At 43.8% G+C, this 15,550-nt stretch overlaps 1 protein-coding gene across 5 annotated transcripts in view; it reads right to left on the reverse strand.

Moving 5' to 3' along the window:
* Positions 1 to 1,241: 1,241 nt before the first annotated feature.
* LOC142665953 (oxysterol-binding protein-related protein 2-like) overlaps positions 1,242 to 15,550 on the reverse strand; it is a 201,928-nt gene continuing 187,619 nt past the window's right edge. For all 5 annotated transcript variants that reach the window (XM_075845790.1, XM_075845792.1, XM_075845791.1 and 2 more), the window contains 9 exons: positions 13,504 to 13,601; positions 13,238 to 13,420; positions 10,959 to 11,066; positions 10,665 to 10,754; positions 8,871 to 8,994; positions 7,923 to 8,051; positions 4,158 to 4,281; positions 3,462 to 3,552; positions 1,242 to 2,123 (listed from right to left, as the gene is read on the reverse strand). In XM_075845790.1, the coding sequence (XP_075701905.1) occupies positions 2,021 to 2,123; positions 3,462 to 3,552; positions 4,158 to 4,281; positions 7,923 to 8,051; positions 8,871 to 8,994; positions 10,665 to 10,754; positions 10,959 to 11,066; positions 13,238 to 13,420; positions 13,504 to 13,601 (1,050 nt within the window). In that variant the 3' untranslated portion in view covers positions 1,242 to 2,020. The remainder of the gene's footprint in view (positions 2,124 to 3,461; positions 3,553 to 4,157; positions 4,282 to 7,922; positions 8,052 to 8,870; positions 8,995 to 10,664; positions 10,755 to 10,958; positions 11,067 to 13,237; positions 13,421 to 13,503; positions 13,602 to 15,550) is intronic.

Raw genomic sequence — 15,550 nt, forward strand, 5'->3', positions numbered from 1 at the left:
CTGATACAGAAGAACCTAACCAACATTACATTACAGAGGCTCGGCTGAGATGTTAGAGGCATATCTGACAAGCTTGAATACCATTTCCAATGACAACCAGCAGAATTGTGATTACAGCTCTGGAGTATAACACAGGATGTAACTCAGGATCAGTACAGGATAAGTAATGTAACGTATGTACACAGTGACTCCACCAGCAGAATAATGAGTGCAGCTCTGGAGTATAACACAGGAAGCAACTCGGGATCGGTGCAGGATAAGTAATGTAATGTATGTACTTAGCGACTCCACCAGCAGAATAGTGAGTGCAGCTCTGCAGTATAATACAGGATGTAACTCGGGATCAGTACAGGATAAGTAATGTAATGTATGTACACAGTGACTCCACCAGCAGAATAGTGAGTGCAGCTCTGGAGTATAATACAGGATGTAACTCCGGATCAGTACAGGATAAGTAATGTAATGTATGTACACAGTGACTCCACCAGCAGAATAGTGAGTGCAACTCTGGAGTATAATACAGGATGTAACTCAGGATCAGTGTAGGATAAGTAATGTGATGTATGTACACAGTGACTCCTCCAGCAGAATAGTGAGTGCAGCTCTGGAGTATAATACAGGATGTAACTCAGGATCAGTATAAAATGTATTTACAAAGCGACAACTTTTTATGTAGATTATATATGGACTGTAAAATATGGGGCTGCTGAGGCATAGGGGGAGAGGGGCAACAATCTTCCTCTACAAACCCTGCAACCTGGCAGAATCACAAGAGGGCGTATATTAGAGAGTTGCAGCCCATCCTCATTTCAGCCCCATTTGCCAACAGCATAGGGCTCCTTTAACATCATTCACATGCGTGTGTAAATTATTGTGAAAGTAATTTTATCCGGCGTCCAATAATCCAGAAGGTTTGATTATCCCAGCGTACGCAGATTGCCATAGTGAGTGAGCGTGCATACTAATGTCAACGCAGGTGTGGAGTGTAGGGTTTACACAGAGAAGATGCCAGCACGGGCTAATCACAGGGTAGGTGATAATGATTGGCATGCACCGATGAGCGAGTGTGTGAGTGGGTGAGCGTGCATGCTTGTGTCAATGCAATGAAGAGTAGGCGATTAAAGACCTCACACCCAGAAATTTCAGACATTCACTGTCTAAAGTGATCACAATGACGGTCTAGATCACTGTATCAGGAAAAATCCTAAAAATAAAATACAGTGCAGAACTACACCTTCAGATAGTGTGTGACAGAACGATTTATTTATTTTTTAAATATAATATTTAAAATAGTCTCATCCTTGTGTTCACAAGGGTACTACAAATTTTCAAAGAACAGCAAATTCTCAAAAATGCCATCATTTGAAACAATACCTTCATACAACCCATAGGTGGCGCTGTGAGCTATTCAAGTCAATTACAGTCTAAAGATTTTTATAGCGACAGCTGCAACAGCGCAGCCTACAGTCAGTGGAAGGGAACTGCACGGATTCTAAAAAATCTGTGCCAGAAAAAAAACAAAACAATTTATAGAAAATTATAGGCCTGGAAGTTAAGCATCTTTTTTTTCCCACAATGCTTGTGTATCCAGTCATTAATGGATATTAATTACTAAAACAGGTAATTAAATTGATGCAGAGGTGTAACATACCAGCAACTCACAAATGACTAGATATTAAAGTCAGATTACCAAATAGACAAAACGTAAATGATCCCCGGCGCTCTTGGCTATAAACGTATCTCTGTGTGTGTCTGTATACGCCTATGTAGCTCGCATATACAAACAAGCACAAAAATCATCTTTTATTTTTGGCAACCAAAGTCGTTAAATAATTAAATTCCCTGATTGCTGAACAATAAAGTTTCCTAAAAAGAAAATACAGAGGCGTTTATATATAAATATATATATATATGTATACACCCAGCTCTGCAGCGACACAGTTAGCGAGCCTCGGCTCCGGTGCAAAGGTTGATATGATGCCTAGATCTGAAGTAAAACAAGAAGTCCAGCGGGAGGGGATCAATAAATGTCAGGACAGTCCGTGAAGGTTCTATCAAAGTATCCTCCAGTATAGAGCCAGTCAGAAGTCTTAATGTGGGGGTTAGTGCCCTGTGTAAACCACCTGGAAGAGAAAAGGCACAGGTGAAATCTTCAGTCACTGAGGATATGTCTATCATCAGCATGGCGGTGGAAAACTTGTATTGTGAAGATAATGAGATGTGAGAGAATAAAATGGAAGGAAGATACAGAATAAATTACAAGATAGGAGAATTATGGGAATATTTCATCATGGTGGAACATCGAGGAGAACAAAAGGAGGAAGGAAAGAAAGGAAAGAGAAAAAGAAAGAAAGAGAAAAAGAAAGAAAGAAAAGGAAAAAGAGAAAAAAGAAAGAAAAAGAGGAAAAAGAAAGAAAGAAAAGGAAAAAGAGAAAAAAGAAAGAAAAAGAGGAAAAAGAAAGAAAAAGAGGAAAAAGAAAGAAAGAAAAAGAGGAAAAAGAAAGAAAGAAAAAAAGAAAGAAAAAAGAAAAAAAGAAAAAAAGAAAGAAAAAAGAAAAAAAGAAAGAAAGAAAAAGAGGAAAAAGAAAGAAAGAAAAAAAGAGAAAAAAGAAAGAAAGAAAAAAAGAGAAAAAAGAAAAAAGAAAAAAAGAAAAAAGAAGAAAGAAAGAAAAAAAGAGAAAAAGAAAGAAAAAAAGAAAAAAAGAGAAAAAGAAAGAAAGAAAAAGAAAGGAGAGGGAGAAGAGGGAAAAATAGAGGAAGAGAGAAAGAAGGGAGAGAAATGAGTGACAATGAAGTTCAGTGAAAGGATATAAATGACTGGACTGTGATAGGATGTACGGGGAGAATGAGCTGCAGGAGAGAGTGAAGTCAATAAGACGGCTCTAGAGAGGACGGCAGATACAGCAGTAGAAAGAATGATATTCATTAGAAAGGACAATGACGTGGCCTGAGAGAGAACATCGAAACCGACAAGGACAGAGGAGAAAATAACACAGAAATGAGACTGGATACTATAATAAGGGGTAGGAACGAAGAATGTCACGAAAGGTCGGAGGATAAAGGGAACAGGAAGAAGGTGTCAACATGACGCGGGATCAAAGAACTAAATTAGGGAGCCGGGCCAAAGGGAAGTATGGAAAACACGGCGGCCGGTAAGTATATACGTTGTATTTATTTTTTTTAGAATTGATGTGGAGAGTGCGATGTGAAAATGACAGAGAGGAACGTGAGAGAATAAGAGATAATAAGGAAGAGGAGAACCGTGAAGAAAACATCTCTGAACTCCACAGCATTGCCAAGACACAAGATGAAGTGAATTACAAGGTGTCTGCTGTGAGGCGCGAGTGTGTGATCTCCCCTATAACACGTGGAACCATTTATAGGATACACCGAGAACGACAATTCACAGCTTAAAATAACGCTGGCTAAGATTCAGCGCAGAACCCTCCATGACACCGTACCTCGTCCTCCACTCCTCCGTGGTCTTTGCTCGCTCCCTCCGGGATGCCCGCTGCTTCTCTTCTAGTCTTTCTTTTTCTTTACTGGCCTGATCTGGAATACACACAGAGATTGCCATAAGTTCCCCCTGGTGGCAGAGGTTAAAGGGGTATTCCCCATCTTAGACATTTATGACACATCCACAGGATATGTCCTAAATGTCAGATAGATGCGGGTCCCACCTCTGGGACCCGCACCTTTCTCTAGAATGGGGCCCCTAAACCCCGTTCTACCTCTTTGTGTATCGGCTGATTTCCGACCATGAAGGTGAAAACAGCAAAGCTCGCTGAGCTGAGCTGTTTTCGTAAGTCCCATAGAACTGAATGGTAGTTATGGAAACAACGAAGCTCGCATGCTACGCTGCTTCCGTAACCGGCATTCACTACAACAGGAGTTACGGAAACAGCGTAGCTCAGCGAGCTTTTCTGTTTTCACCTTCATGGTCGGAAATCAGCCGACACACAAAGAGGTAGAACGGGGTTTAGGGGCCCCATTCTAGAGAAAGGTGCGGGTACCACAGGTGGGACCCGCATCTATCTGACATTTATGACATATCCTGTGGATATGTCAAAAACTTTCCACGTGGGAAAACCCCTTTAAGGCTGGAGTGCCAATAAACCCAAATCACAAGGAATAATGGCGGATACCGCGGCACTTACCTAGATCTCCATTCTCCATATACCTGATGTCGGGTCTTAAACGACAGTCAGTGGGGGCCAATGTAGTCTCCAAGTCTTTGTCTAGCTCGTTGAGGGCCACAGCAAAATTTGTGAAGTTGTACATCTTGGGAGATAAAAATCCAAATGTTAAAATACAATTACGTCCATTGTAAGATGCTCCCAGATTGAGGACTATGATACTTTGCAGTCATTAGAGGCACTCAAGATTCTTGTAGCCGGGATCTTGATACTATTTGGGGAAAGGACCCATTTTGAACTTCCTTGTGGTTCAGAACCAGAAGAAAAATAGGAAAGCCCTTTGCTTATCTTACACGGATATCCAGTTACAGATTGTATTATACTCTAGAGCGGTTTTAAAAGTTCCGCAGGCTTCAGAGCTTAAATCATTCCTTTCTGGTTCAGGGTTTGCACAAAACTTGCTCTGGTGATTTGCATTGAGGGAAGTCTCTTTTGTGTAAGTAGAACTAACCGCTAGGGGTGGTTTTTTTTCCAACAAGCTTGCTGTTTCCAATTGCAGAATTGTGAATTCAGCTCTGGAGTATAATACAGGATATAACTCAGGATCAGTACAGGATAAGTAATGTAATGTATGTACACAGTGACTCCACCAGCAGAATAGTGAGTGCAGCTCTGGAGTATAATACAGGATGTAACTCAGGATCAGTACAGGATAAGTAATGTCATGTATGTACACAGTGACCCCACCAGCAGAATAGTGAGTGCAGCTCTGGAGTATAATACAGGATATAACTCAGGATCAGTACAGGATAAGTAATGTAATGTATGTACACAGTGACTCCACCAGCAGAATAGTGAGTGCAGCTCTGGGGTATAATACAGGATGTAACTCAGGATCAGTACAGGATAAGTAATGTAATGTATGTACACAGTGACTCCACCAGCAGAATAGTGAGTGCAGCTCTGGGGTATAATACAGGATGTAACTCAGGATCAGTACAGGATAAGTAATGTAATGTATGTACACAGTGACTTCACCAGCAGAATAGTGAGTGCAGCTCTGGGGTATAATACAGGATGTAACTCAGGATCAGTACAGGATAAGTAATGTCATGTATGTACACAGTGACTCCACGAGCAGAATAGTGAGTGCAGCTCTGGAGTATAATACAGGATGTAACTCAGGATCAGTACAGGATAAGTAATGTAATGTATGTACACAGTGACTCCACCAGCAGAATAGTGAGTGCAGCTCTGGGGTATAATACAGGATGTAACTCAGGATCAGTACAGGATAAGTAATGTCATGTATGTACACAGTGACTCCACCAGCAGAATAGTGAGTGCAGCTCTGGAGTATAATACAGGATGTAACTCAGGATCAGTGCAGGATAAGTAATGTCATGTATGTACACAGTGACTCCACCAGCAGAATAGTGAGTGCAGCTCTGGAGTATAATACAGGATATAACTCAGGATCAGTACAGGAGAAGTAATGTGATGTATGTACACAGTGACTCCACCAGCAGAATAGTTGTGCAGCTCTGGAGTATAATACAGGATATAACTCAGGATCAGTACAGGAGAAGTAATGTAATGTATGTACACAGTGACTCCACCAGCAGAATAGTGAGTGCAGCTCTGGGGTATAATACAGGATATAACTCAGGATCAGTACAGGATAAGTAATGTATGTACACAGTGACTCCACCAGCAGAATAGTAAGTGCAGCTCTGGAGTATAATACAGGATGTAACTCAGGATCAGTACAGGAGAAGTAATGTGATGTATGTACACAGTGACTCCACCAGCAGAATAGTTGTGCAGCTCTGGAGTATAATACAGGATATAACTCAGGATCAGTACAGGAGAAGTAATGTAATGTATGTACACAGTGACTCCACCAGCAGAATAGTGAGTGCAGCTCTGGGGTATAATACAGGATATAACTCAGGATCAGTACAGGATAAGTAATGTAATGTATGTACACAGTGACTCCACCAGCAGAATAGTGAGTGCAGCTCTGGAGTATAATACAGGATGTAACTCAGGATCAGTGCAGGATAAGTAATGTCATGTATGTACACAGTGACTCCACCAGCAGAATAGTGAGTGCAGCTATGGAGTATAATACAGGATATAACTCAGGATCAGTACAGGATAAGTAATGTATGTACACAGTGACTCCACCAGCAGAATAGTAAGTGCAGCTCTGGAGTATAATACAGGATGTAACTCAGGATCAGTACAGGATAAGTAATGTAATATATCTACACAGTGACTCCACCAGCAGAATAGTGAGTGCAGCTCTGGAGTATAATACAGGATGTAACTCAGGATCAGTACAGGAGAAGTAATGTGATGTATGTACACAGTGACTCCACCAGCAGAATAGTGAGTGCAGCTCTGGAGTATAATACAGGATGTAACTCAGGATCAGTACAGGATAAGTAATGTATGTACACAGTGACTCCACCAGCAGAATAGTTGTGCAGCTCTGGAGTATAATACAGGATATAACTCAGGATCAGTACAGGAGAAGTAATGTAATATATCTACACAGTGACTCCACCAGCAGAATAGTGAGAGCAGCTCTGGAGTATAATACAGGATATAACTCAGGATCAGTACAGGAGAAGTAATGTAATGTATGTACACAGTGACTCCACCAGCAGAATAGTGAGTGCAGCTCTGGGGTATAATACAGGATATAACTCAGGATCAGTACAGGATAAGTAATGTAATGTATGTACACAGTGACTCCACCAGCAGAATAGTGAGTGCAGCTCTGGAGTATAATACAGGATGTAACTCAGGATCAGTGCAGGATAAGTAATGTCATGTATGTACACAGTGACTCCACCAGCAGAATAGTGAGTGCAGCTATGGAGTATAATACAGGATATAACTCAGGATCAGTACAGGATAAGTAATGTATGTACACAGTGACTCCACCAGCAGAATAGTGAGTGCAGCTCTGGAGTATAATACAGGATGTAACTCAGGATCAGTACAGGAGAAGTAATGTGATGTATGTACACAGTGACTCCACCAGCAGAATAGTGAGTGCAGCTCTGGAGTATAATACAGGATGTAACTCAGGATCAGTACAGGATAAGTAATGTATGTACACAGTGACTCCACCAGCAGAATAGTTGTGCAGCTCTGGAGTATAATACAGGATATAACTCAGGATCAGTACAGGAGAAGTAATGTAATATATCTACACAGTGACCCCACCAGCAGAATAGTGAGAGCAGCTCTGGAGTATAATACAGGATGTAACTCAGGATCAGTACAGGAGAAGTAATGTGATGTATGTACACAGTGATTCCACCTGCAGAATAGTTGTGCAGCTCTGGAGTATAATACAGGATATAACTCAGGATCAGTACAGGAGAAGTAATGTAATGTATGTACACAGTGACTCCACCAGCAGAATAATGAGTGCAGCTCCGGAGTATAATACAGGATATAACTCAGGATCAGTACAGGAGAAGTAATGTAATGTAATTGCAAAGGGACTCAACTCTTTATATAGATTATTTTTTATGTAGATTATCTTTGTATAAAAACTGTAAATGGTGTTCAAAAATGGACGTACCCTCTAAGCATCTTACATTACAATGACGGGAATACAATCCTTAAACACATAAGTGCAGCAAGTTCATTTATTCATATGTTATAGGGAAAAAATAACATTCCCATTTAGAAATGACCCGGGTTATATGAACCCTGCACTTTGAAAACTCAGAAAACTTTAAAAACTGAAGCGCTGTAACCAACCTGGGTAGAGTTTGGGGGTCGACTGCTGATCCTCCAAAGAAGTTTACTGCCGGCTATGACCTGCACAGTCTCTTGGACCTCAGGCATGTCGTCCGCTTCATCAGTCTCGGGGTTCACAGATTCTTCATTCTGCAGAAACAAAGTCACAGGATCACATGGAGTAGTGAAGAATGATTTCTGTAAATCTCTGGGGGATGGGGAGTCAGTGCTCCCATAACATTACCAGGAACACGCAGTGTCCCCATAGCACTGTCCTTTATAATAGACCTCCATTAAAAACGTCAGGATGTGCTTTATTAGAAATCCAGCCACATGGTCTGCACAACAATGGACACTACGGTGCCAGGTAAATAATGTCGCCAAACCATTACCTGCCATAGTCCATTCCTCCATAACATTGCCTATCATAGTAAGTTCCCCAAAATCATTGTTCAACATAGATCATGCCCAATAGATGCCCAAAAAGAGCAAGCTGCCGTGCCGCCATAAGAGTGTTAGCCGCAGTGCCCCCAATAACAATGGCAGCTATAAATATGATCGCCTAAGTGCGCATTCAGACGAGTGGGATTCTCGTCCGTGTGCTGTGTGTGGAAACAACGCACAGCACACGGCCCCATTCATTATAATTGGGCTATTCACACATGCGTGAGTTTTCACACACCTAGTTGCCCATTGAAGTCAATGGGTGCGTGAAAACCACGGACAGCACACGGACGCACATCCGTGTGCTGTCCGTGTTTCGAGCATCAATTACATTGAGAAAAAAAAGTGCTTGCAAGCGCATGAAAACACACGCCACACGCAAAGCACACTGATGCAAAAACGCAACGCACACGGACAGATTTAAGCACCTTTTTTTTAAGCGAATAAATCTGTCGCGCTCATGTGAACGTCGCCTTAATCTGTTCTCAGCATCGGACTAGGTGATCCAGTGCTTATACCACTCACCTGTTTATATTTCTTCTGTTCGCCTCCTTTCTTCTCGGACTTCTTATACGCTTCATAGGTAGCGGGATCCAAACTCCACAAACACTCCGTCCACTTCCCATAGATCATACAAAGCTTCTTTTTACTTCGGGGGAAGAAAAAAAAATTGTAGAAAAAATACCAACGACAATTAATGAAATATTAAAAAATATCCAGTGAATTTGTGCAGGGCTTGGGCTTATGCAGAACAGGAAATCTGAGCAAGCAGAGCTGCAGTGTAAAGTATGGAGTGGGTGGGAGGAGTATTTGAGGCTACCTCTGCTTTAGACAATGCAGCTAAGATGGCGTCACGGATCACCCTAATGATCGCCCTAATGAAGCAGACACCTCTGTACTGGCACCAGAGAACGAGTAAAATTGTGCCGAGTCCAGCAGAGAGAGAACCTTCCAGCAGCAGCTCTTCGTTATCTTTAACAGTGGGGGACCCCCACCCTCTATGACATCCATATGCTCTAACAGGGCCCTTCCACAAGGGTCGTCCTCCGTGGACAGCCCCTTTAAAGAGGGCACTTGGTAAGAATAGGATCCGTCAGCTGTTCTGTAATGTAACACCGACTTACCAACCATTACAGCTTCCACATACTCCTGAAGGCAAATCAACCAAGTAATGCAGGAATAAGGGAAATTATCACTATATGACTAGGTGGATTTGCCATGCGGGAGACTGGGAAAGATGGGTGGAAGCTGTAAAAGGTGGCCATATTATATTTACTAGGGTTATTTAAAGGGGTCACTCTTGGCTATGGCCGGTTTCTGGTATTGCAGCTCAGCCCCATTCAAGTCAACTGGGACTGAGCTGTAATACCAAACACAGCCCATGGAGAGAAGTGGCGCTGTTCCTGGAAAGGAAAAACAGACTTTTTTTTTTTAATAATCTCGGACAACCCCCTTAATTTTCGGACAAAACATGCTTGTATGTTACAGTCAATGTCCAGCACGAAATCCTCATGTGTAATCTGTACGCAGCCCCGACACCGGTGCCGCTTCTGATTACTACAGTTCTCTGATTGGGGAAGTCCGAGTTTCAGCAATTAATTCCGTTATGGCGGCAATATATACCGGGGGTGTCTGGGGAGCCTTGTATCCACGCTGGCATAAACATGGAAGAGAGCGGCTCTAATAGCCGGAGAAATCTGTTCCTCTCCCAGACTCAGTTCTGAAATCAGTAGCCAAGATAGGATGCCCGGCCCAGGAGCTGAATCTCAGACAGAACACGACGGTTCCGTGAGTGAATAATTATTTAGGGTCAGCGTGTGACTCCACAACATGTTTGCATAGTACAGTGTGTGGCGGAATAACACGAGAGACACAATAGGGGCAGCATGGTGGCTCGATGGTTCGTTGCCCAGCACTGGGGTTCTGTGTTTGAACCCGACCTGGGCTAAAATCTTCATGGAGTAATAGAGAAATGAGATTAGTCCCTTCTGGGGACAGGGATACATGGGAGTGATAATGTTTGTATTTATATATTCTCTTTAGTATTGGGCACAGCTATGATAAGTGGCTCCAGCTTATCTTCATAGTCTATTGGAGTCTGAGGGAGTCTGAAATCCACCTCCTGTCTGATAGGAGACTATAGGCGTCCATACACAGATGACCGGTCGTTCCTGGCGGGTTCGGCTGATGTACATAAAATGTTTATGGACACTGCAAATCAGCATCTTTGTCTCACCTCCATGCTTTACACTGCAGCTCTGCACCAACTTTATTCTGGCCCTGTACAAGACAGCAGAGAATGAAGACTCTGGCACTTACTTCTTATCCTGAATATATCCTTCTACTCTGTGCAGTTCCTTCCCAAACAGACCACAGGGCTTGAAGTTCAGGACACACTTATCACCATTGCTGGAATAAAACATATACACTAAATATTAGACATATATCTGTGGAAACAAATATAAGGCAGACGTTTGCGCCACCGTTGTCTATAGGCTGTATCTGGTATTGCAGCTCAGACCTAATTAAGTGAATAAATGTTGCTATAAAAGGTACATATAATACAGACGTGCATGGCTAGGATTTATTGCGGGGAGCCCTACAGTTTATTACCTGTGGTTCACGATCTCCACCGGGCCGTACTGCTCTATCCACAGTTTTCCAATGATGACGTTGTGTACACAGCAGGTGGGATTCGTCCATGTATAGACATCTTTGTGCCTGGAGAGAACACAAATACTCGAGTCAAGATTTTTCACTAGCGTTTCATGTTGATTGGTTATTTTTGGTTCTACAAAGTTTCGTGGGGGTCTAAGCTCCGGAGTTCCCACCAACAGGATCTTCTGACATCGCTATATTGGCAAACCTTGCATTCGGAAGTGGAACAGGGTCATCTGCTATCGACACTCAAAGCCAGTGCCCTGATATCATTGCCCAACATAAATCGGTGCCTTGCTGATAGACCACCGTAACAGTACCCCTATATGAGTGCCATCCACAGTGCCCTCCTTAATACATGCAGCCACAGTGCCACTATATCTGTGCCAGCCAGTGTCCTCCTCAATACATCCAGCCACAGTGCCCCTATATCTGTGCCAGCCAGTGTCCTCCTCAATACATCCAGCCAGTGCCCCTATATCTGTGCCAGCCAGTGTCCTCCTCAATACATCCAGCCACAGTGCCCCTATATCTGTGCCAGCCAGTGTCCTCCTCAATAAATCCAGCCACAGTGCCCCTATATCTGTGCCAGCCAGTGTCGTCCTCAATACATGCAGCCACAGTGCCACTATATCTGTGCCAGCCACAGTGTAATCTTCAATACATCTAGCCACAGTGTCCTCCTCAATACATCCAGCCATAGTGCCCCTATATCTGTGCCAGCCAGTGTTCTCAATACATGCAGACAGTGCCCCTATATCTGTGCCAGCCAGTGTCCTCCTCAATACAGCCAGCCATAGTGCCACTATATCTGTGCCAGCCAGTGTCCTCCTCAATACAGCCAGCCATAGTGCCACTATATCTGTGCCAGCCACAGTGTCCTCACGGCTGGCCTTAGGGGTGTGCAACATGGGTGGCATCATCTGTCACTACCGAAGGGGGCACAACTGGCCCAGATAACCTTGGCACTTGCACCACAAATCCCACACTTTTTGCATAAACCTATAAAAAGGCAACTGTATGAGACTCCGTTACATACTCTAATTTATTGGACAGCTATCTAAACCACCATGAGATTTCGGCACTGGCACCTTATGCCAATGTTATTTGTGCACTGTATGAGTATTATTTGAGAAACATATGGTATATCATAAGGGGGGCATCAACATAAGATACTGCAAAGGAAACCATCAACGTAAGTCTGACCTCCGAGTGCGCCCACCTTAGGCGTGCCAGGCAGTTCTCCGTAATACCTCCCGCTGCAGTACCCCCCCCCCCCCAAACAGTGCACAATACAGCCCCAAACACAGACTAGTGTAGTTAGCAAATCATGAATCTGGGAATTGGCACTAGGAATCTAGTATAGACAAACATGTATATCAGTCACAGTCAGTGCCCCCATATCATTACCACCACAGTCACCGCTTCACAATGGGAAGAGTGGGGGACCTGCACTTATATACCAGAGGCCCTAAAAACAACCTAATCTGTTGATATGGGCAATGGCTCCACTTCTCCTTTGCACCAGTTTTAATAAATCTCCCCCATCACGTCTGCCATAAAGTACAAAGAACAAAGCAAAATTGATCGAGTCATTTCGAATGAGCGGTTGTAGTGAATGCCGGGGCTGTATGAGGACTCAGTATGTGCCGTAAATAATACCATTGATTTCCAATCTTTTTAACCAAAAATGACCCTATTAAAGCTGCAATAAAAATACACCGTTATTTATTTTAAAAAAGATCTAATCATCCGTACATTTTTATCGGTTTATGAAAAGTCAGACAATACGGCTGCCGCTACAGAGTCCAGAAATACACAGCATTGCTGCAGAACTAGGCTTATCTGCCATTCAGGAGTCAGGGAAAGATGGGTGACAACTCTTACATGGGTTGCTACAATATTTTTCCAGTGGAATAAGGATTGGGTTATGCAGACAACCTCTTTTTAAAGGGGCAGGCGATCTGGACATGCCAGCCAATCAATGCATGGATGTGCCAAGACCACCAGCGTGCCCTGGCTCATAGAAGGGGGTCTTCAGCAGGGGACCCCCCTCTATGACTTACATATAAATATGGACAGGGTTGGTCTTCATGAGACAACCCCTTTAATAACGAGACAAATGAGGATGACTGAAGGATGAAGATTTGCAGGTTATCCCAGGCAGCTGAGATATGGGGGTCTGCTTGGTGCAGGACACCCCCCACCCTAACATGACACCTGTTGATACTCACTTGGGTAGCTCTAAGGTGATTGTCCCTCGGGGTTCGGCTTCTACACTCTTCCCCCAGAACTTCAGCTTGGGGTAGATGGAGCCATGGAAGACGAAGTCTTTGTTCAGTCCCTCGGCGTGAAAGGCGCTGACGGGCGGGTGGTGGCTGACTTGTTCGGAGATGAATCGGAACCCTAAGTCTTCCCTATAAGAGATAACACGCTGGTCACTTTCATCACACATGGGGTGGGGGTCTTGTGCGGAGCTCCCACAATCCTTCACACTCACCTTGTTAATTCGTAAGTCTCCCCCAGAAGAGGGTTGAACGGTTTCCCTGTTCTCTCCCACTGAGACGCCACAGCGGAGACTGCGAAAGCGGCCACCGTCTGTAATAGGGGGAGAAAATACTCATCTTACAAAATCACACAACGTCTTGTATACATTCCTCTCATTCAATTCCCCCGAAAGAGAACATTTACCAAGTCTTGTGGAGACCCCTATTGTCTTTAGCTACAAACTGAACATATTCATAACCAAATTCAACATTTATTCAATCTATTACAGTCGAACTCTATAAAAAGTAAATTTTTTGGCATGTTAGATTCACTAATCCCTAAAATGAAGGGGCCGTGGGGTCTGTACAAGTCCCCAACCTCTTTGGGAACTTGTGGGATTGCGGACCACCTCTTGTCCTCTTCTGTGCATGATTTTAGATGCAATTCCCCTTTAAATTAATTATTCACATCTGAAGCTGGCATAGACTCCCCAAGATAGGTGATGTTAGATCGCTGGGGGACCCCATCACTGGCACCTCCTCCCCCCCCCACACGGATTACTAGAATCCTCATTAGAAGGTCCAAATAGAAACATTGTTATCGAAAACTTGTCCTGACCGGCTACATTTTACAGCTGACAGTTTGGAACAATTGTATCCAGCCGTGGCAATCGTCCAGCTCCAGATTGATACTTTTAACCTGCACTGATACATTGTAGCAAACAGGGGATAGATTTGCGCAGCCGATTCATTGAGCTCACAGACCGGATACAATTGCAGCAAACTCTCAGCTGAATAGAATTAGAAATTCTCATGTTGGAACAAATTCTGAATACCAAACCCAAGACCGCAAGATTTATGCCCTACTTTATGCCGGGCTTCTTGCCACCATACCAGTGGGAGAACATGACCAGAGCAATGTATGTAATTGTTGTGACATTTTTCGTTTTTGCAGAGTAGGCCGCAGAAGTCTGGTCTCATTTGTTACCATCTGTCAGAGCCGCTTGTGTCTCCCGCAGACCATGGGCAGTGTTCCCCTGTAATAGAGCAGCGATCCGCAACACGGCTGTCCGGGCATGCTGGGTGTTGTAGTTTTGCAACCGCTGGAGAGCCACACGTTGCGGACAACTGCAATTATGCAATGGGCATCTCCAGGTATTGCTGGAGTTTCTCTTTAAGGAGAAGTATGGTGGTGCAATCTCAGATTCAGAAGACAGATCAGAGCTGGATGATGAATGTGTCACTGCAATAGAACAAGCTGCGCAAAAATTGTGAGATTGTCATGGTCGCCATTCCCTTCGATAGTCGTGCAGCTTCGTGTTGGGCCACTGCACTGCAGCGGAGAAAGGACGCCCGAAATCGCCGCCTGGCACTGACCTTAAAGTGAACTCTCAGATATAATAAGTGCATGTGATCACTGCGCCAGGATTTTATATTAAAAAGCGGATGTATTTGGAGACGCGACCCCACTACGTGCATCCTGTGATATCACCACACGGCAGGATGCTCCGTCATAGACATAGAACGGGTGGCAGTGCTCGGCGATCTCAGTCAGTCCCATAGAAAGTGAACGGAGCAGCAGCGTGCATGCTCAACCTCCGCACCGTTGAAATGGTGGAAACAGCCTCCCCTGTTTTGGTGATCAATGGGGGTCCCAGCAGTCAGACCTCCACCGGATCTACCAGTTATCACCTATCCTGTGGAATTACGCTATATGATGAAAAGTTCTGCAACTTTGTGCTTGAATTCTCTGCTTGCTGTCAGAAAATGGAAACATTCTTGTTTATATCAAGAGTCTGAAAACCTGCTCAGACCTAAGGCCATGTTCACATCTGCACTGGAGGCTCCGTTAGGGTCATCCGTCACAGATTCCACCAAAAATCCTAGAAACAAAAGCGCTCTACATATACCGCACTAATGTTTCCGGTAAATCCATGTCAATGGGTCCCGTTGGGCGCCGCTTGTCTCTGTTGTTCAGCGGTACCTGCGCTTCCGTCATTCTCGTTGACGGAGCAGAACGCAGAAGTGAACGTGGCTTTACACTTCTCACAGCTGACAGTT

Source organism: Rhinoderma darwinii, chromosome 13, assembly GCF_050947455.1.
Source record: "Rhinoderma darwinii isolate aRhiDar2 chromosome 13, aRhiDar2.hap1, whole genome shotgun sequence".
NCBI classification, from domain to species: domain Eukaryota; kingdom Metazoa; phylum Chordata; class Amphibia; order Anura; family Rhinodermatidae; genus Rhinoderma; species Rhinoderma darwinii.